The sequence below is a fragment of the Mobula hypostoma genome, chromosome 5 (genome assembly GCF_963921235.1).
Source record: "Mobula hypostoma chromosome 5, sMobHyp1.1, whole genome shotgun sequence".
NCBI lineage: Eukaryota > Metazoa > Chordata > Chondrichthyes > Myliobatiformes > Myliobatidae > Mobula > Mobula hypostoma.
Window position 1 is genome coordinate 23,717,346 of NC_086101.1, and position 21,713 is coordinate 23,739,058.

Sequence of the window (21,713 nt, forward strand, 5' to 3'; positions counted from 1 at the left end):
ATCTCCATTACTCACCACACCCCATCCCGCACATCACCCGTGTCTCTTCCCTCCAACACACAGACACAAAATAAAACATTGTGGAAGTGCCCGAACTAGACCATGCACAATGCCTGCGACTCCATTCTGTGCTGGGACTCTTGATTAAACCTGTGCCATTGTCCATATGTCCTGCAACAGGCACACAACACAGGATCAGCTGCAGAAATCAGCAAAACTCCTGCCATGTAACAGGACAAGAGGTTTCCCTTCAACTGGGGTGAAATTTGCAGAGCCTTCGGCTCCCTGGACATGAAGCACACTGCCTGCTGCTGACCACGGCCATCTATGCACAGAAACCTTGTCAGAGACCCAGGTTTAACATCCCATAGCACTCAGCTCCGTGTCACAGCGAATGGAACAGAAAACATGACGGGGTCCTATCTTGGTGGGAAGCCCAGCATGTGACATGGGTACAGTCTTAGTTTTAATCAGGCAGATGACGGGTCAGTCTCAGTGTGAAGCAGAGCACGTGACTGGTTCCGTTTCAGTGGGGAACTGAATACGTACATGGAGTTAGTTTCAGTGTGGAACTTTACATGGGGTTGGCTTGTTTCTCAGCATGGAACTGAGCACAGGGAGAGTTTATTAGATACTACTTTTTTTCACGTATATAGACATGAAGAGCCTGAATTCTCATCCATCACTGTAGAGGCTACATGGAGTTATTCAACAAGTCAGATTCAGATTCACTTCTTTATCACATATACATGAAAGCACACTGAAATGCATCATTTGCATTAATAGCCAACAACCTAAGGAAGTGCTGGGGGAAACCCACAATTTGCTACACATTCCAATGCCAACATAGCATCCCCACAATCATTGTTCCCTCTAAGGTGTGCAGGTGTGCGCACACACATCTTTTGCTACCCGCGCACAAAGAAATTTAAACTGTGCACAAAAGGTGGTCACCCTAACTCATTGACATGTTAAGTATATTTCATGATTATACACAATTACATTTCCTTTTCTACTTTCTGATGTGGACAGTGTTGACAGTGTGGAGTTTGCAATAATTTGTCTGCAGATGTTAGAATCGGCTTATTGAAGAAATTATCCAGTGTGCACATGTTGTCACTGGACACAAAAAATTGCACAGCACAAGATTTTTGTGCACACTGGTCATTACAAATTACAGGGAACATTGCCCACAATATTCAGCAAGAGAATGTATGAGTGGGCCAGTGTCCGAGTGCGGAGTTGAGGCTTTGGCAAGAAGAGGCAAAGGCTGCAAAAAGATTTTGTTTTGTTATTTATTCTTTCTTTATTTCTTATTGCACAGTTAGAGCAGTGGGGATGCCAGGCAGCATAATGGAATGCTTCTTTACAGGATGTGGGAAGGTAGGGAGTCCTCCAGTATCCCTGATGACTTCATCTTCAAGAAGTCTTCCAGCTGCAGCTGCTGACAGTTTTAAGGAGTTGGAGGTGGAACTGGATGAAATCTGGATCATTCGGGAATCTGAGGCACACTTTCCTCTAAGATGCACAGCAGCACAGTGACTGAAATGCTCCCATGAACACAGCCTTTGTTGCCACACAGCTGAAATAAAGACAGAAGAGAAAGAGTTCACAAAATATAGAAACATAGAAACATAGAAACATAGAAAATAGGTGCAGGAGTAGGCCATTCGGCCCTTCGAGCCTGCACCGCCATTTATTATGATCATGGCTGATCATCCAACTCAGAACCCAGCCTTCCCTCCATACCCCGTGACCCCTGTAGCCACAAGGGCCATATCTAACTTCCTTTTAAACATAGCTAATGAACTGGCCTCAACAGTTTGCTGTGGCAGAGAATTCCACAGATTCACCACTCTCTGTGTGAAGAAGTTTTTCCTAACGTCGGTCCTAAAAGGCTTCCCCTCTATCCTCAAACTGTGACCCCTCGTTCTAGACCTCCCCAACATCGGGAACAATCTTCCCGCATCTAGCCTGTCCAATCCCTTTAGGATCTTATACGTTTCAATCAGATCCCCCCTCAATCTTCTAAATTCCAACGAGTACAAGCCCAGTTCATCCAGTCTTTCTTCATATGAAAGACCTGCCATCCCAGGAATCAATCTGGTGAACCTTCTTTGTACTCCCTCTATGGCAAGGATGTCTTTCCTCAGATTAGGGGACCAAAACTGCACACAATACTCCAGGTGTGGTCTCACCAAGGCCTTGTACAACTGCAGTAGTACCTCCCTGCTCCTGTACTCGAATCCTCTCGCTATAAATGCCAGCATACCGTTCGCCTTTTTCACCGCCTGCTGTACCTGCATGCCCACTTTCAATGACTGGTGTATAATGACACCCAGGTCTCGTTGCACCTCCCCTTTTCCTAATCGGCCACCATTCAGATAATAATCTGTTTTCCTATTTTTGCCACCAAAGTGGATAACTTCACATTTATCCACATTAAATTGCATCTGCCATGAGTTTGCCCACTCACCCAACCTATCCAAGTCACCCTGCATCCTCTTAGCATCCTCCTCACTGCTAACACTGCCACCCAGCTTCGTGTCATCCGCAAACTTGGAGATGCTGCATTTAATTCCCTCATCCAAGTCATTAATATATATTGTAAACAACTGGGGTCCCAGCACTGAGCCTTGCGGTACCCCACTCTGAAAAGGTCCCGTTTATTCCCACTCTTTGCTTCCTGTCTGCTAACCAATTCTCCACCCACACCAATACCTTACCCCCAATACCATGTGCTTTAAGTTTGCACACTAATCTCCTGTGTGGGACCTTGTCAAAAGCCTTTTGAAAATCCAAATATACCACATCCACTGGTTCTCCCCTATCCACTCTACTAGTTACATCCTCAAAAAATTCTATGAGATTCGTCAGACATGATTTTCCTTTCACAAATCCATGCTGACTTTGTCCGATCATTTCACCGCTTTCCAAATGTGCTGTTATCACATCCTTGATAACTGACTCCAGCAGTTTCCCCACCACCGACGTTAGGCTAACCGGCCTATAATTCCCCGGTTTCTCTCTCCCTCCTTTTTTAAAAAGTGGGGTTACATTAGCCAAAAAGTGGGGTTACATTAAATATGAAATATTTTCTTTCTTGTACTATATCGCATTTTATTAATTTCATTTCAATTAATAAATAGTATGTAATCTTTCAATTTTCATTCTAAATATTCATAGCATATATATTACAAAAACTGTGCAGTTTTCAGGCCATGTAAAAAAGACTTCCTTCTCAGAGCAATGCTTGGTCTGAACAGCTGTAAAAAGAAAAATTAGAGGGACCATTGCTGAGGGATTGATAGATGGGACAAACAGGGAGGTGTATACTCAAACAACAGGAATTCTGCAGATGCTGGGAATTCAAGCAACACTCATCAAAGTTGCTGGTGAACGCAGCAGGCCAGGCAGTATATACTCCCAAGGTGCAGGACACAGGTAACTGGGTGACACATCAGGAGGGAGAAAGGGGACAGGCAGTACCCCCAATGGCCGTTCCCTCACCTATGGGAATACCACTTTGGATACTATTGGGAGTTAAATGTTAAGTTAAAGGAATGGACCTCCATGGATGTGATCGCAGGATTGCTACTCATGCCACTTGCTAAAGAGGCCAGAAATAGGAAGATCATACAGTTTAACATATGGCTGAGGAGCTGGTGCAGTAGGTAGGGCTTCCGGTTTTTGAATCATTGGGCTCTCTTCCAGGGAAGGTGGGACCTGTATGGAAGGAACGGTTTGCACTTGAAGTGGAGGGGACTAATTTCCCAGCGGGAAGGTTTGCTTGTGCTGCACGGTGGGGAGTTTAAATTAGAGTGTCAGAGAATGGGAACCACAGTGGCAGAACAGACAGTGGAGTGGTTGTGGAGAAAGATGTTAAACCTACATACAAAGTCAGGAATCAAACGGTTGAGTGTGGTGGAACAAATGTTCTGAATTGTGTTTATTTCGATGCGAGGAATATTGTAGGAAAGACAGGTGAGCTTAGGGTATGACTCGGCATGTGGAATTATGACATTGTAGCCATTCGTGAGACTTGGTTGTTGGAGGGGCAGGACTGGTAGCTCAATGTTCCGGGGATCCGTAATCTTAGATACGATAGAGAGGAGGGGTTAAAAGAGGAAGGGTGACATTACTAGTCACAGAAAATGTCATGGCAGTGCTCTGTCAGAACAGACTGGTGAGCTCATCTTGTGTGGAAATGTCAGAGATATGGGGAGATTTTAAATGGATTCTTTGCATCTGCATTTACTCGGGAGATGGACACAGATAGTATCTGAGGCCCTCCATTGGCCACTGTCAACCATGGATATTGCATCCCAGCTGTCTACTTGGTATGCAAGGCCGTGTGATATGGAGAGCAAGCTGTTGCCCATTCTCCACGGAGCAGATGAGTCCGAAGGAAAGACAGAGACCCATACAGTTTGGTACCAGTGGCATCGCAGGAGATGCCATTCAGCGTGGAACTCAATGCAGGACTGCCTTAGGGACTCCAGCTCCGGACCTTTCTATGAAGTTTACTCTCAAAGCCTTCCCCATGAGTGGGTATAGCAACAAAGAAGCAAAGATTTGAGATCAATGTTTTCCTCAGTGAGCTGCCAACCACAGCTGACTGCCCCATCTGCCTGAAGCAACTAGTTTTAAGACACCAGTAACCTGCCTTTGCTCCTTCTCCTGTCAGTAGAACCAGTTCTGCTGGGCTTAGTAGCTAAGCCACACATGAAGGCCAAGAGCTGGACTTGTTTCTCAGAGGCTATTTGATGAATAGGTATCCAGGGCATTGATGCTGCATCGGACCTGTGGAGGCTAGTGCAGAAACTGCAGAGATATTTAAAACATCTTCATCTACGGGTGGAGTGCTGGAGGATTGGAGTATGACTGATGTTTGTTTGTTTAAGAAAGACTCTAAGAATATGTCAGGAAATTATAGGCTGGTGAATCTAGCATCAGTATTGGGAAAGTATTTGGAAGGTACGAGGGGTGATTGATAAGTTTGTGGCCTAAGGTAGAAGAAGATGAGTTATACAGCTCTTGTTACATGCACATGCAGTTCAACTCTCTGAGTGATTATGCAGAAAGATTGAAGTTAATAACTTTTGTGGTATTTCTATTTCAGATAATTGAAAATTCAAGTAAGCACTGTCTGAGAAAATGGACCTTAGGCCACGAACTTATCAATCACCCCTCGTATTTCGAAGGACAGGATAGGAGTATAAGTATTTGTATAGATAAAGGACTGATAAGAAATAGTCAACATGGCTTTGTGCATGGTAGTCATGTCTAACCAATCACATAGAGTTTTTTGAGAAAGATACCAGAAAAATTGATGAAGAGAATGTTGTCTACATGGACTTTAGTAAGGCATTTGACAAGGTCCTAAATGGGCGTTGGTCAAGAAAGGTTCAGTCGCTTGGCATTTGTGATAAGGTAATATATTGGATTAGTCATTGGCTTTGCAGGAGAAGCTAAGAGAATGGTTGGATGATGGTTGCCTCTGACTGTGCCTAGTGGAGTGCCACAGGGATTGGAGTTGGGTCCATCACTGTTTGTCATCTATATCAACAATCTGGCTAATAATGTGGTAAACTGGATCAGCAAATTTGCATATGACACCAAGATTAGGGTGTAGTGGACAGCAAGGAAGATTATCAAAACTTGCAGCAGGATCTGGACCAGTTGGAAAATAGGCTGAAAAATGGGAGATAGAATATAATGGAGACAAATGTGAGGTGTTGCACTTTGGGAAGACCGACCAGAGTAGGTCTTATATGGTGAGCAGGAGGGCACTGAGGAATGCAATAGAACAGAGGGATCCATGAATATGGGTCCATAATACCTTGAAAGTGGGGTTACAGGCAGATAGGGTCATAAATAAAGCTTTTGGCACATTGGCCTTCATAAGTCAATGTATTGAGTACAGAAGATGGGATGTTATGTTGAAATTGTATAAGACATTGGTGAGGCTTAATTTGAAGTATTGTGTGCAATTTTGGTTACCTCCCTACAGGAAAGATAGAGCATAGAAATCTACAGTAAATTACAGGCCCTTCGGCCCACAATGTTGTGCCAACTATGTAATAAGATTGAAAGAGTACAGAGAAAATTTACAAGGATGTTGCTAGGACTTGAGGACCTGAGTTATAGGAAAAGGTTGAATAGGTAAGGACTTTAGATCGGGTAAATGCAAGCAGGCTTCTTCCACTTAGACTACAGCTAGAAGTCATAGGTTAAGGGTGAAAGGTGAAATGTTTATGGTGAACAGGAGGGGGAGCTTCTGCACTCAGAGGATGGTGAGAGTGTAGAACGAGCTGCCAGCACAAGTGGTGGATGTGGTTTCGATCTCAACATTTAAGAAAGATTTGGATAGGTACATAGAAAGGCCATGATCCGGGAGCAGGTTGATGGGACGAGGCAGATTCATGGTCTTGCATGGACTAAATGGGCTAAAGGGCCGGTTTCGGTGCTGTAATGTTCTATGACTAAAACAAGCAACAACAGAACAACAGCAACAAAACAAACCAACAACAGCAAATTAAGCTCCTTTCTTCCCTCAGTGATACAGATCAGATGGGGCTCCGGTTTCCTGTGGCTCAATGGGCAGCACACTCATCTCTGAGTCAGAGCGACATGAATTTGAGACCCAGTCCAGAGATTTATTTATTTAGTGACACAGCACGGAACAGGCCTTTCCAGCCTCGCTGACCCAGAAACCACTGACAACTCCAATTTAAACCTGACCTGATCACAGGAGAATTTACAATGACCAGTTAACCTATCCATATGTCTTTGTACTGTGGGAGGAAACTGGAGCACCCGGGGAAAACCCAGGTATTCCACAGGCTCCTTACAGATGATGCCGGAATTGACCTCTGAACTCCCACGTCCCAACCTGTAATAACGTTACTGTGAGCATGAAGTCCAGGTTGTGGCTCTGTTGATCTTTTAAGTTGATGACTCACAAGAAAATCAGAGCAGGAGTCGGCCCTTCAGCCCATCAACCCTGCCCCGGCGTTCAGTATGATTGGTGTATCTCAGGTCTCCGCTTCTTTGACAGTTTTACATCGCCATAAATTCTCTGATCTTTCAAAAAAATTAACTACTTCCTCCTTGAATACCCCCAGTGATCGAGTCTCCATAACCCTCTTGGGTAGTGAATTCCAGTGACTCACCATCCTCTCCAAGAAGAAATCCCTAACACCTCCGATGGTTGATTTATTTATTGAGATACCGCGTGGAGTAGACCCTTCTGGCCCTTCGAGACGCGCCGCCCAGCAATCCTATGATTTAATTCCAGCGCAATCACAGCACAATTTACAATGACCAATTAACCTACCAACCAGTATGTCTTTGGACTGTGGGAGGAAATTATAGCATTTAGAGGAAACCCACACGGTCATGGGGAGAACATACAAACTCTTTACAGACAGCGTCAGGAATTGAACCCTGGTCACTGGTACAGTAGACAGTTGTGCTAACCACTCCATTACCATACCATTTCCTTACAACTATCCCCTTCATTCAGAGTGAAAATTTTTACACAAAGCATGTAAAAAGTTCTTCACTTTTTTTTCTTATTGTATATGTATTGTTATGAATAAAGCTTGTTTCTGAAATAAAAGATCACTGTGTGCCTTATTAAGGCGCTCCCATTGGTGGAAACATTTCACCATTACCCTGCTCTACATCCTTGGACCATAGGACCTAGAGAAGAATTAGGCCATTCTGCCCATCAAGCCTGCTCCACCATTCGATCATTTTCCCTCTCAAATGAATTCTCCTGCCATCCTCCTCTCCCCCGCCTCCCTGCAACCTTTGATGCCCTTACTGAACAAGAGCCTATCAACCTCTGCTTTAAATATAACCGACGACTTGGCCACTTCACGATGAATTCCACAGATTTGCCACCCTCTGGCTAAAGAAATTAGGAAATAAAAAAATTAGGATCCTATACAAGATCACCCCACATTCTTCTAAACACCAAACAACACAGATCCAATTTACTTAGACATTTATGGTAGGACAACACTCTCATCCTAGGAAGTAGTCTTGTGAACATCTTTTACCTAATTCCAACACTACCATATCTTTTTTTTTAAATAATGGAAGCACCATACTCTAGGTGTTGTCTCTCTAACATTCTCTAATATGATGTAAGTACTGCCTCAGTGAAGAGATGGGAGATTCAAACTTTAACCCTGTATGAACTCCACCAAAGCAGGTGACACTGAAGGGCCCGTAAAGAATGGACATGAGCAGGATGTTTCCATCAGTGGGAGAGTTAAGGATCTGAAGGCACAGGCCCAGAATAAAGGGACACCCCTTTAAAACTGAGACCAGGAGGAAGATCTTCAGCTGGAAGGCAGTGAATCTGTGGAATTCATTGTCACGGAGGAATCCATCAATCTTTAGATATATGTATGTCTGCTCCCCTATCTCCTCCCGTTCCCATTTACTTCCTTACGACCTATTCCCTCTCCAATCCAGTCAACTCCCCTCCCAAACTTCCTACCAATCAGCTCATCGAGATCGTGGACCCAGCAAAGATTCAGCTGCTGAAGTACGTGCGGAGGAAAAGGGCCGATCGATGTTTCGAGTCAAGAACCTGCTTCAGTCCTGGTGATTTTCTGCTCCAGATTATAGTATCACTTGTGTCTCCTGGATCTGGCACCATGACATCACCTTGTCAACCTGACTGAAGAATTATCACACACACAAAAGCAAGATACTTATTCAAATTAAATTATACAGGGATGAAATGTCTAATACCACAAGGTGTGCATTGAACGTGAGGGGGTATGTTCAAGGGGGATGTGAGGGTAAGTGTTTTGCTCAGAGAGTGGTGGATTCTTGGAATGTGCTGCCTGGGATGGTGGTAGAGGCATATATGTTAAAGGCTTTTAAGAGATGTTTGGATAGGCAGATGGATGTAAGGAAGATGGAGAGATGTGGACATTGTGTAGTTAGGAGGAGTTAGTTGTTGAATCTCTGTTTAATTTCTGATGCTAAGAGTTCTTCCAGGAGTTAAGATTGGCAAGCAGTCTGAATTTCAAAGGTTTAGTTTATTTTAAAATACAAATAAACATACAGATACAAACAAACTAAATAAAGAGCTGAGAAACAATGCTGAGAGGGGAATTAATGCTAAGGGATGTAAGACAAAGGAAGAAAGATATAAAAGAAATGGTACTTCTGAACAATCTATCATTTAAAAATAAGTGTAAGGGGTTTCTTCTTTTATGTTACTGCTAAGGCTAATGAAAATGGCTTCTTTGTTATGTTAGAATAAAATGGCTTCTTTGTTATGTTAACTGCTGAGAAAGTGCTTCTCTTTCACAACTTGTTTGGGTTATATTATTGATAAGAGGTAAAACGAACCAATTGGCATAGATGTTATTCTTTCTTGTGTGTCTATAAGCTATTGTTTTTTATGGGCTTTGAGGCCGAAGATGTGATAGCCTGTCTGAATGGTGCGACGTGGTTTAATGTGCTGGATCTGAGGAGTGGATGTTGCCAGATCCTGATGAATGAGGCCAACAAGGAGAAGACGGCCGTTATAGGTCCCCTGGGCTTCTTACAATCTGTTCTAGATCGATTTCTTGAGTTTCTGCTGATCCTTTCGAAGGATAGTCATTGTTTCGTCTCTCTGGATTAATTCATCAGTAAATGACCACAGTTTCGGATCGGAATTACGTTTCCCCATCTCCACTTTGATGAGCATGAACTCCAATTCTTCAATGGCTGTCCAGGGCTCCGCCACTTGCCTCACATCATAGTCCCCCAAGGTGAATCCAGACCCTAGGATTCTTCTGATCTGAAAAGATGCCACAGGGCATATCCGGAGCCCCTGCAACCTTCCCGCGGGGCATGGGGAAGACCATGGGGGATGTGGAGGTGTTTGGAGTTTTGGCGTATGTGGATGATTGACTTGGGGGACTATGATGTGAGGTGTGTGCTGGAAAAAATATTAGTCTTCATCTGTGCTTTAACGGCAAATCAAAGATTTTGAAAATAATTCAGAAAAGGTCCCCACAACGTTTAGATTAGATTAGATTATGAGGACACGCAGTACTGTTTTATTGTCATTTAGTACTGCATGCATTAAGAAATGATACAATGTTCCTCTGATATACCACAGAAACACAAGACAAACCAAGACTAAAAAAAACTGACAAAAACCACATAATTATATAGTTACAACAGTGCAAAGCAATACCGTAATTTGATGAAGAACAGACCACGGGCACGGTAAAAAAGTCTCAAAGTCTCTCGAAAGTCCCATCATCTCACGCAGACGGTAGAAGGAAGAAAAAAACTCCCCCTGCCATGAACCTCCAGCGCTGCAAACTTGCCGATGCAGCACCCTGGAAGCAGCCGACCCACAATCAACTCTTGAGTCCGTCTGAAAACTTCAACCCTCCAACCAGCCCTCCGACACCGAGCACCATCTCTTCCGAGCGCTTCGACCCAAGCCCCGGCAACAGGCAATAGGAAAAGCTGAGGATTTGGGGCCTTCCCCTCCAGAGATTCTCGATCACACAGTAGCAGCGGCAGCGAAGCGGGGATTTCAGAAGTTTCTCCAGATGTTCCTCCGTGCTGCTCACATCTGTCTCCATCAAATCAGGATTGTGCACGGTACCTACTTAACAAATACCGATATCATTTCGGAGCAGCCAAGCACGCTGCGTCACGCTGCCACCTTCTCCTCTCCTCGTGATGTTAAAGTCTTGACTAGATTCAGAGATTGAACATAGAATCTTCTCTAAATTTAAACATGACATCAGATCATGTAATCATTGGGCGTGAATAGGAGGGGCCGCATCTTTCCATTTAAGCAAGAGCGTCCTTCTGACCATCAGAGACATAGAAGCCAAAGTGTGCAATCAGATGACTACAAACTAACATCCTTTCCTCCAACAATACCAAATAAAGCATCAAAGGATTAGGCTTAAACTTTAACAAGTGTCAAGCAAGTTTGAAATACTTCTTTCCAATATTTTCCAAGACTCGGGCAGGTCCAAAACATATAACATTGAGTATTTCAAGCTTGAGTCAATAGCAGGAAGACAGAGAACGTGACCGTCTCAGTAGGATCAGCAGACGAAGACTGTTGTGTCCATTCTAAACAATCTGAGCATTCTTGGATTCAGCTTCATGACTTGATTCAGCTTTCAGATCACGCATTTCCCCAATCAGCTGGAATAGACAAATTGTAATTGTTACCATAAGACCGTAAGACATAGGGGCAAAATAAAGCCTCCATTTATTATCCCTCTCAACCTCATTCTCCTGCCTTCTCCCCATAACCTTTGATGCCCTTACTAATCTAGAACCTATCAATCCCCGCTTTAAATATACCCAACTGTCTGCAGCAATGAATACCACAGATTCCCTACTCTTAGGCTAAAGAAATCCCTCCTCTTCTCTGTTCTAAAGGGACATCCTTGTATTATGATACTGTGCCCCCTGGTCTTATTTCCTCTCACTGTAGAAACATCCTCTCCACATCCACTCTATCTTTGTCTTCTAACATTCTATAACTTTCAACAAGACCCCCCTCAATCTTCTAAGCTCCAGCGAGTACAGGCCAAGAGCCATCAAATGCTCTTCAGTTGTTAACACTTTCATTTCCGGGATTATTCTTTTAAACCTCCTCTGGACCCTTTCCACTGTCAGCACATCCTTTCTCACATGAGGGGCCCAAAACTGCTCACCCAATATCCCAAATGTGGTCCGACCAATACCTCTTAAAGCCTCAGAATTACAATCTTATTTTTATATTCTCGTCCTCTCGAAATGAATGCTATCATTGCATTTACCTCCTCACCACCCACTCAATCTGAAAGTTATCCTTAGGGACTCCTGCACAAGGACTCCCGAGTGCTTTTGCATCTTCTATTTTTGAATTTTCCACCCATTTAGAAAATAGTCTACATCTGTATTTCTTCCGCCAAAGTGCATGACCATACACTTCCCAAAGCTGTGTCCCTTCTTTGCCCACTCTCCCAATCTGTCCAAGTCCTCTGCAGACACCCTGCTTCCTCAATACTACCTGCTCCTCTATCCTTATATTGTCCTCAGTGAGGGTGCAGATTACCTGATGATGACCCTTCAGACTCAAACCACGGTGACACAGACCACAGAGACAGCAAGTTGGACTGAACAAATGATGCAAAAGGAGGACCCCAAACCAGCCACACTCTGCAACTCCAGACTGAGTGGGTAGGGGTGGGGCTGGGGTTTGGTAAGGATAATAAATGTCCATAATTTACGTGGAGAATATGCCTGGACATGGAGGCAATGTAATAGGAAGAGAAATTATAATTATGTAATTTCCAACCACATCTTGCACAATTGCCGAAAATGGCCCCAAAGTTGTTCTCTGGGTGCAACAGTGTGTAGGAGACAGCAAGAGGATTTTATGGACAGTGTGAACATGTGAGAGTAAGAGAGGGAGAGGGTATCAGTGAACTTATCCAGCCATACTTGGAACACAACACTAAAAAGCAGGAGAAATTATTATTATAAAAATTACCTGTTTATTGTCACCTGCCTGTGCCTTATTTAGACCTAGAATGAACAAAATATCCTTTATAAATAATAAATAAACAATATCGTCAGATTATTTACACTTTAATTCCAGCCTCAATAAAATAATGTTTAACTCCTGTTTGCTCTTATTTCAGTCTATTTTGGTGGAGCTTCTCCTCATGGCTGAGTTTGAACACTGAGTGCTGACGGGACCCCTGGATTACAGACTGGGGAAGGTCCCAGGACAGATAGCAGGAAAAGTTAAACTATCACTGGAAGAGCCATGTTACCCACAGTAACTGCCCGAGGTGTCTCCCACAGAGCAAATCAGGAAATTCTGCTCCCTAGTACCGTGATTTTTACTGATGGGAACCCCTGTGCTCGGAGGGCATGGAATCAGGATATAGGCTCCCGACCTGCATTGGGAGCCGCCTTCGCCTTATTGATCTTCGGAAACCGAGGCTTTCCACAGGTCTGTTATCTCATTCCCACTTACTGTCATTCCCTGGATCTGCACTGCCGGCAGATCTGCAACAATCAGTCCTTCCACACATGATCCACAATGTCCCAAACGTTTAAAATGAACAGACAGAGAAATGGGTATGGATTCTTAACATTAACCATCCTATATCCTACTCTCCCTCCATCTCTCTCCCACTTCCCACACCTCTCTTCTCCTTCCTCAATCTCTCACCTTCCCAGCCTTCTTCCCACCCCTTCCCTCTCTCCACATCTCCCCTCCAGTCTTCCCTTACCACTCTCCGTGACACCGTGACAACCTGGAATTCCAAATGTTCAGTGTGATTCCACTGAGCAAATTCACAGAGTATCGAATGAAAGAAACCCAGAGACATGCTGTATGGGCTGGAAATCCGAAGTAACCAGCTTCCCTCTCCACATACGCTGTCTGACCCACTGAGTAAGTATATGCAGTACTTTCTGATTTGATGCAGCTAACTTTCCCCCCAAACCTGACAGCCATACAGTGTGTTTTCTAATGACTCACTTTATTATTTTTGTATTTGCATAGTTTGTCTTCGTTTGCACATTAGCTGGTTGTCCATCTATGTATGTAGTTTTTCATTGACTCTGTTGTATTTGTTTGTTTTACAGAGAATATCTGCAAGAAAATGAATCTGAAGGTCGTATATGGTGACCTGTACATACTTTGATAAGAATTGGCTTTGTACTGTGAGTTTTTTAAACTCTTGAGTGAGCTGGAGGCTCCTACACCAGGGATCTTAGGGTGCATCTCCCAGCCGGGGAGTCCAGGGCAGTTTCAGCTCCGTCATGGATTCCACCTGGAGACTAGCGACAACAGTGAGCTACCTAATGCGTTCCACCATGGGCCTGGTGACGTGAGGCAGAGGGTAGTGGTGTAAGGATATTTTCCTGTTCAGGTTTTGGTGACTACACATGTATATCTGCATTGTGGCATCTCTGTGTGGAAGATACCAAGGCCTGAGCGGATGTACAACAAAGCTGAAGGACAGCTTCTATCCCTGCTGTTATCAGACTATTGAATGGTTCCCTAGTACAATATGATTCTTGACCTCATAATCCACTTTGTTTTGACCGTGCACCTTAGAGTCTACCCGCACTGCAGTTTCTCTGAAACTGATACACGTTACTCTGCATTCTGCTATTGTTTTACCTCGTTCTACCCCAATCCACTGTGGCCCAAAAGATCATTGAGGACCCAAGAAACTCCAACCTCAAACTGTTCCAGCTGCTACCATCCGGGAAACGTACCGACGTTCAAGCCAGTACCAACAGGCTCCAGGACAGCTTCTTCCACCAGGCCATCAGACTGGTTAATTGACACTGATGTTGTACATATTATTTATTACAAATTACTATAAATTGTACATTTCGACAGAGACCTAATGTAAAGATTTTTACTGCTCATGCATGTGAATGATGCAAGAAATAAAGTTAATTAATGATAATAACATGATCTGAATGAAAAGTCTGCAGGGCAGGTTTTTCACTCTCAGTACATGCGACAACAATAAACCGATTGCTATTCCAGCAGAACCCCACAGATCTGGGTGAAAGTACTTCCTGAATGAAAGGGAATGCCAGGATGGAGGTAGAGAGGGGTGGAAATGAGTGAGCAAGTGAGAAACAGAGAGCTAGAGAGAATGGAGAGAGACAGAAACAGAGAGACAGACAGACAGTGAGACTGAGCAAGAGAGACAGAGTAAGGAAGAGAGAGACAGACGGAGAAGCGTGTTGGAGATTTTCCCACGACTCTTTCCCTTTCAGAAGCTGAAGTGTCGGTGAGAAACTACGGTAATTTTTCACCGTGACTGAGATCCTTAGACTGTGATCAAGCCACTGAAAGCTTTGGTGCATTTGATACTCACAGTAACACATCAGTAAGTACACGGAGTGGATCACTGCAATCGCAACTGTCGATTTGAGGAACGTGCCCCAGGTCAGAGTGCGGCTGTGACAACCTTTATCTGAAAGTGCAGAAGAATGGGCTCACTGAGTGGGTTCATGCCAAGTATCCCCAAAGGCACTCCCAATTTTAACATCAGCTTTAATACCACGAAACATACAAATATACTACAGAACTAAAGTTAGCAGAAGGAAATATACACAATTAACATGCACAGAAAACCCAATTGGAAATGAATATGTTAACATTTGTAACGCATTAATTGTGTGCATGGAAAAAAATAATGATGGAGAGATATGGGTAAGGAGGTGGCTGCAGGGGAGGGAGGAGGGCAGAGGAGCAGGGGAAACTGGGAGAGAAAGAATCGGAAAAAAGGAGAGCAAATTGGAACTGCAGGTGGGGAAGGGTACAGAGGACAAAGGGATACTGGGGAAGGAGTTGGGGATTGTTTGGGGCAGAGAGTGGGACATGGAGCACGGGGAGAGGTGGAGTGTTGGGGTCAAGGAAAGGTGAGAGACAAAGCGAGGGAGAGAGAGATGGGCTGAGGGCTTAACCGAAAGGGTGAGGGGAAAGGAAATTGGGCCGGGGTAGTGATGCAGTGAGGAGGAGGAGAGGCAGAGCAGAGAGAGAAAACAGGAAATGGATTAGAGGGAGAAAGGAAAACCTAAAGGGGTATGGGCAGAGCAGAAGAGAGATGGGGATGAGTGTGGCAGTGGGTGAATCTGGCACAGGGACCAATAGTTATCATTCTCTCTCTCTCTCTCATATTTCCACCTCATCCCCCTTCTCTTCCTCCCACCGTCTACTGTTTTCTCTTCTTTAAGTCTGGATCAGGCTAGAGACAGAGGATCTGGTGCCTCACAGCACTTACCCGCCAAACAAAACCTGCATCCACCACTTCCTTAGTGATGAGGCTAACCAAGCTGGTGGGTCCTGATTCATGTTGTGCCAGACCGTAAGAGATACGAGTGTAACTAGGCCGTCCGACCCACCGATCAGGAGGTTAAGGCACATCCAGCAGGATCTGCAGAAAGTTGGCAAACTGGATCCAGCATTGGCTTGGTAACAGGAGGCAGGAGATGCTGATGGAAAGACATTCTTCCGATTGGAAGACTGTGACAAGTGGTGCACACAGGAATGTATTTGAGATACTGGGCTTTATCAATATAGATAGAGAGTACAGGAAAGGGGACACCTAATGAGCATTTAGGAAACACTGGCTTGACTACAACTGGGTGATGGGTGCAGATTTCAGCAATGATGGCAGGGCTTTGGGAGGGGAGCAGTTGCCATTCGGTAAAATGACTGCGGGGCGAGATTGGTTATGTTAGTAAAGTGGTGAAGATGAGGTTGCTTTCCTCAGAGCAGAGGAGATTGCAGGGGTATTTAGATCAGGATTGGTGTCAGCCTTTGGTGCATCGGCATTCATGTATTAAATGGTTGAGTACAGCAGTTGTATAAAACCCTGGTGAGGCCTACCTAATTTGGAGTATCGTGTGCAGTTCCGGTCACCTACCCATAAGAGGGACTGAAAGAGTGCCAAGAAAATTTACAAGTACATTGCCAGGACTTGTGGGCCCGAGTTATAGGTTAGGACTTTCTTCCCTGCAGTGTAGGAGAGTGAGGGGAGATTTGACAGAGGTACACAAAATTATGAAGGAGAGTGAAATTAAAGCTGGAGGTCACAGGTTAAGGGTGAGAGGTGAAATACTTAAGGGGAACCTGAGGAGGAACATCCTCAGTCAGAGGGTGGTGAGGGAGTGGGAGGAGCTACCAGAGGAAGTGGTGGGTGCAGGTTCAGTTTCAACATTTAAGAGAAGTTTGGGTAAGAACATGGATATGATCGAGGTGCGGGTTGATGAGGCAGAATAACAGTTTAGCAGGGACTAGATGGACTGAACAGCCTGTTCCTGTACTGCAGTGTTCTGTGATCCCAGAGGAAATGAAGAAAAAGTGTTCTATTGCCTTTACTTAAGTCGGGAGATCATAGCATTGGATGTGATTTAATTGGAGGCAGATTAATTCCTGGGATGAGAGTATTGTCCTGTCAGGAGAGGCTAAATCATGTGTGTCTGGCAGACTGCTTCTCTGCCTGGCCTCAGCAAGCATCAACACCTCACTTGGCTGGTAGTGCAAGGAGTCTCCCCCTATCGGATCCTGTCTGCACTGTTGGATTCTCATTCCAATCCCTCAGGATTGTGATGAGGGTGAGGCAATCACCCATCTCTGTGTGGACTGTGCTTTTGCAAAGAAGTTCTGGAAAAGGATGTTAGGTTGAACCCTGTCAAAGTTAAGTGAGCTTGATAATTAGCCTGACCTCAGTGGTTGGAAAGATGTTGGAGTCAATTGCTACGGATGATGTTATGGAGTACTTGGTGGCACAGGACAAGATAGGACAAAATCAGCAAGGTTTCCTTAAGGGGAAATCTTGCCTGATAGACCTGTTGGAATTCTTTGAGGAGGTTACAAGCAGGATAGATAAAGGGGATGCACTGGATGTTGTATATTAAGACTTTAAGAAGGCCTTTGACAAGGTGCCACACATGAGGCTGCTTACCAAGTTAAGAGCTCATGGTATTACAGGAAAGTTACTGGCATGGTTAGAGTGTTGGCTGATTGGTAGGAGGCAGGAAGTGGGAAGAAAAGATGCTTTTTTGGTTGGCTGCCAGTGATGATGAGTGGTGTTCCGCAAGGGTCAATGTTGGGATCGCTTCTTTTTATGCTGTATATCAATGATTTAAATGATGGCTTTGTTGCCAAGCTTGCAGATGATACGAAAATTGGTGGAGGGGCAGGTAGTGTTGAGGAAACAGGTAGGCAGCAGAAGGATTTAGATCAGGAGAATGGGCGAGAAAGTGACAAATGAAATACAAAGTTGGAAAATGCATGGTCATGCACTTTGGTAGTAGAAATAAATGTGCAGATTTAAAAATCAGAGATGCAAAGGGACTTGGGAGTCTTTGTGCAGGACACCCTAAAGGTAAACTTGCAGGTAGGGTCTGTGGTGAGGAAGGCAAATGCAATGTTAGCATTCATTTCAAGAGATCTAGAATACAAGAGCAGCGATGTGATGCTGAGGCTTTATAATGCACTGGTGAGGCCTCACCTTGAGTATTGTGAACAGTTTTGGGCTCCTTATTTCAGAAAAGATGTGTTGGCATTTGGAGAGGGTTCGGAGGAGGTTCACAAGGATGATTCTGGGAATGAAAGGGTTACATACGAAGAATGTTTGATAGCTCTGAGTCTGTACTAGCTGGAATTTAGAAGGTTGAAAGGGGATCTCACTGAAACCTTTGTTGAAAGGCCTAAAGTGAGTAGATGCGGAAAGCATGTTTCCAATGGTGGGGGAGTCTAGGTCGAGAGGACACAGACTCTGGATAAAGGGGTGTCCATTTACAGAGATGTGGAGAAATTTCTTTAGCCAGAGGACAGTAAATTTGTGGAATTTGTTACCACGGGCAGCTGTAGAGGCCAGGTCATTGGGTGTACAGTATTTAAGGTGGGGCTTGATAGGTTCTTGATTGGACACGGCATCAAATGTTACAGGGAGAAGGCCAGGGATTGAGGCTGAGGAAGGGAAAAAAGGACCTGCCATGATTGAATGGCAGAGCAGACTCGATGCGCCAAATGGCCTAATTCTGCTCCTATGTCTTATTGTCTTATTGAGAAAGTAAGGAGGCATGGGATCCAAGAGGACATTGCTTTGTGGATCCAGAACTGACTTGCCCACAGAAGGCAAAGAGTGGTTGTAGACAGATCATATTCTGCATGGAGGTCGGTGACCAGTGGTGTGCCTCAGGGATCTGTTCTGGGACCTCTACTCTTTGTGATTTTTATAAATGACCTGGATGAGGTAGTGGAGGGATGGGTTAGTAAATTTGCTGATGACACAAAGGTTGGGGGTGTTGTGGATAGTGTGGAGGGCTGTCAGAGGTTACAGTGGGACATTGATAGGATGCAAAACTGGGCAGAGAAGTGGCAGATGGAGTTCAACCCAGATAAGTGTGAGGTGTAAACAGGAGAAAATCTGCAGATGCTAGAAATTCAAGTACACAACACTAAATTGCTGGTGGAATTTAGTGTTCGAGATGAAGCCACATTCAGGTTGGAGGAACAACACCTTATATTCCGTCTGGGTAGCCTCCAACCTGATGGCATGAACATTGATTTCTCTAACTTCCGTTAATCCCCTCCTGCCCTTCTTACTCCAGGCCTTCCGTCCTATGATACTCCCCCTTCTCCAGTCTTGTATCCCTTTTCCCAATTAACTTCCCAGCTCTTAGCTTCATCCCTCCCCCTCCTGTCTTCTCCTATCATTTCGGGTCTCCCCCTCCCCCTCCCACTTTCAAATCTCTTACTAGCTGTTTTCCGTTAGTCCTGATGAAGTGTCTCGACCCAAAACGTTGACTGTATTTCTTCCTATTGTAGTTCCAACAGCAATTTAGTGTTGTGTAAGCGTGAGGTGGTTCATTTTGGTAGGTCAAATATGATGGCAGAATTTAGTATTAATGGTAAGACTCTTGGCAGTGTGGAGGATCAGAGGGATCTTGGGGTCCGAGTCCATAGGACACTCAAAGCTGATACGCAGGTTGACTCTGTGGTGCCGAGAGGTAACGTTGCAGTTATATAGGACCCTGGTCAGACCCCACTTGGAGTACTGTGCTCAATTCTGGTCGCCTCACTACAGGAAGGACAAGGAAACCATAGAAAAGGTGCAGAGGAGATTTATAAGGATGTTGCCTAGATTGGGGAGCATGCCTTATGAGAACAGGTTGAGTGAACTTGGCCTTTTCTTCTTGGAGCGACGGAGGATGAGAGGTGACCTGATAGAAGTGTACAAGATGATGAGAGGCATTGATCATGTGGATAGTCAGAGGCTTTTTCCTAGGGCTAGGGCTGAAATGGCTAGCATGAGAGGGCATAGTTTTAAGATGCTTGAAAGTAGGTACAGGGGAAAAGTAAGGGGTAAGCTTTTTACTCAGAGAATGGTGAGTGCGTGGAATGGGCTGCCAGCGGCAGTGGTGGAGGGGGAAACGATAGGGTCTTTTAAGAGACTCCTAGATAGATACATGGAGTTTAGAAAAATAGAAGACTATGGGTAAGCCTAGGTAGTTCTAAGGTCAGGGCATGTTTAGCACAGCTTTTTGAGCCAAAGGGCCTGTATTGTGCTTTAGGTTTTCTATGTTTCTATGATACGTTCTTAATTGGGCACTGTGTTAAAGGTCACAGGGAGAAGGCTGGAGAATGAGGTTGCAAGGGAGAAGAAGTTATCATCATCATCATGGTGCATGTCATATGATGTGTATGATGATGGGCTTCCATTAATACCTGCCTCACACTGATGTTTTTTATTCTTTTCTCCATTCATCACCATAATTGTTCTTGGGAAATTTTTCTAGAGAAGTGGTTTGCCATTGCCTTCTGCTGGGCGGTGGAAAAGACAGGGGAATCCAGCCAAGATTTAAAAAAAAATCTAGTGCTTTCCCAGCGTATATGACAAATAAACTTGTTTCAGGCCTCCAGCCGGCTTCTGAGATTGCCTGCCTGGTATCAGTGGTTGCAAAACCAGGACTTGTGATACAAGTCCTGCTGAAGGGTCTTGGCCCAAAACATTGACTGTACTCTTTTCCATAGATGCTGCCTGGCCTGCTGAGTTCCCCCAGCAATTTGTGTGCACTGCTGCCAAGGCTCAACGGGCTGAATGGCCTAAATCTTGCTCTTATGGTCTTTGTAACCTTGATCAGGGTGGGGGGTTGGGAAGGCTAAGCGGGTGCCATACCTTGCCCAAGGGTGCAAGCAGGCTAGCAGAGGGAAGAAGCACCTTATACCTCCAATGGGCCAAATGGCCTGTTACGCTCTTACCCGCAGCGGCGGCATAATAAAGCACAACTGTTTAACACAGCAGTAATATTACTGTTTTTATATTGACCACCAGGGGAGAGCGCGAACGCAGTCCCCCACTACCACAAATTATGCAGTCGAGTATCCCGCATTTGGGGATATCGCAGGCGTCAGCACACCCGGAGTGCAATGGGATAGCCTCGTCCTGGAACCTCGGCCCTCCTGATCACCGACCGTTCCCTGCCAGGTAAGTATGCCTCAATACACCCCGCACAGTGAGCCAGCCACACACACCACGCCTTAACATCAATACGAGTCACAATTGCAAACCGTACTTTGTTTCATCTTAACCACAGATGGCCGAGAAGGACAATATAGCTTCACATTTTGCCTTTCCTCTCTTTCTTAACCAGTGTTATTTTTCAACATTTCTCGTCTTCTTTACGCTCTTATCTGCATATCTTCCTTAAATGGAAGTCGCCTCGCCGTTCCGAAGCTGCCCGCCAGATGGCGGGGTCCCATTCACAATAGCTAACACGGGGTATTCTGCAGAGGGTGAAAATCTGAGCGGTGCACAGAAAACGCTGGAGGAACTCAACAGATCTGACAACATCTATGCACGGGAATAAACAGTGGACATTTCGGCCCGGGACCCCTCAGAAATCCTGCATGTAGTCCCCTCCGTAGATAATGGCCGGCTGGCCGAGTTCCAACAGCTCCCGTCCGCTCGCAGCCTCTGCAGCCCCACCAGCCCCACCTTGTCCTGTTTGGCCGGAGGCCAGTGGCTCCTCTCATTTCGAGCTCAGCTCACACAGAGCCAGGGTTTAGGAAGGCATACTCTAAGCAGGGCCTTGGGGAGTGTGCGTGTGAACTCTCTTGTGAAGACAGCCTGTTGAAGTTTCATTCAGGAAATGGACTATTTTATACTTGC

General features: G+C 44.9%; 1 protein-coding gene and 1 non-coding gene across 7 annotated transcripts in view; both read right to left on the minus strand.

The window, feature by feature from the left end:
- Positions 1 to 1,328: 1,328 nt before the first annotated feature.
- The window catches only part of LOC134346688 (uncharacterized), a 64,426-nt gene continuing 44,041 nt past the window's right edge, over positions 1,329 to 21,713 (minus strand). For 4 of the 6 annotated variants that reach the window (XM_063048202.1, XM_063048206.1, XM_063048203.1 and 1 more), the window contains 3 exons: positions 14,904 to 15,002; positions 12,539 to 12,573; positions 8,931 to 11,199 (listed from right to left, as the gene is read on the minus strand). In XM_063048202.1, coding sequence (XP_062904272.1) covers positions 11,125 to 11,199; positions 12,539 to 12,573; positions 14,904 to 15,002 — 209 coding nt within the window. In that variant the 3' untranslated portion in view covers positions 8,931 to 11,124. Of the gene's footprint in view, positions 1,583 to 8,930; positions 11,200 to 12,538; positions 12,574 to 14,903; positions 15,003 to 21,713 lie in introns of those variants that run through there. The other 2 variants (XR_010017988.1, XM_063048207.1) reach the window with 2 other exon arrangements.
- LOC134347377 (U1 spliceosomal RNA) lies at positions 20,874 to 21,037 on the minus strand. The gene has a single exon (XR_010018133.1). It is a non-coding gene; the product is annotated as a U1 spliceosomal RNA (small nuclear RNA).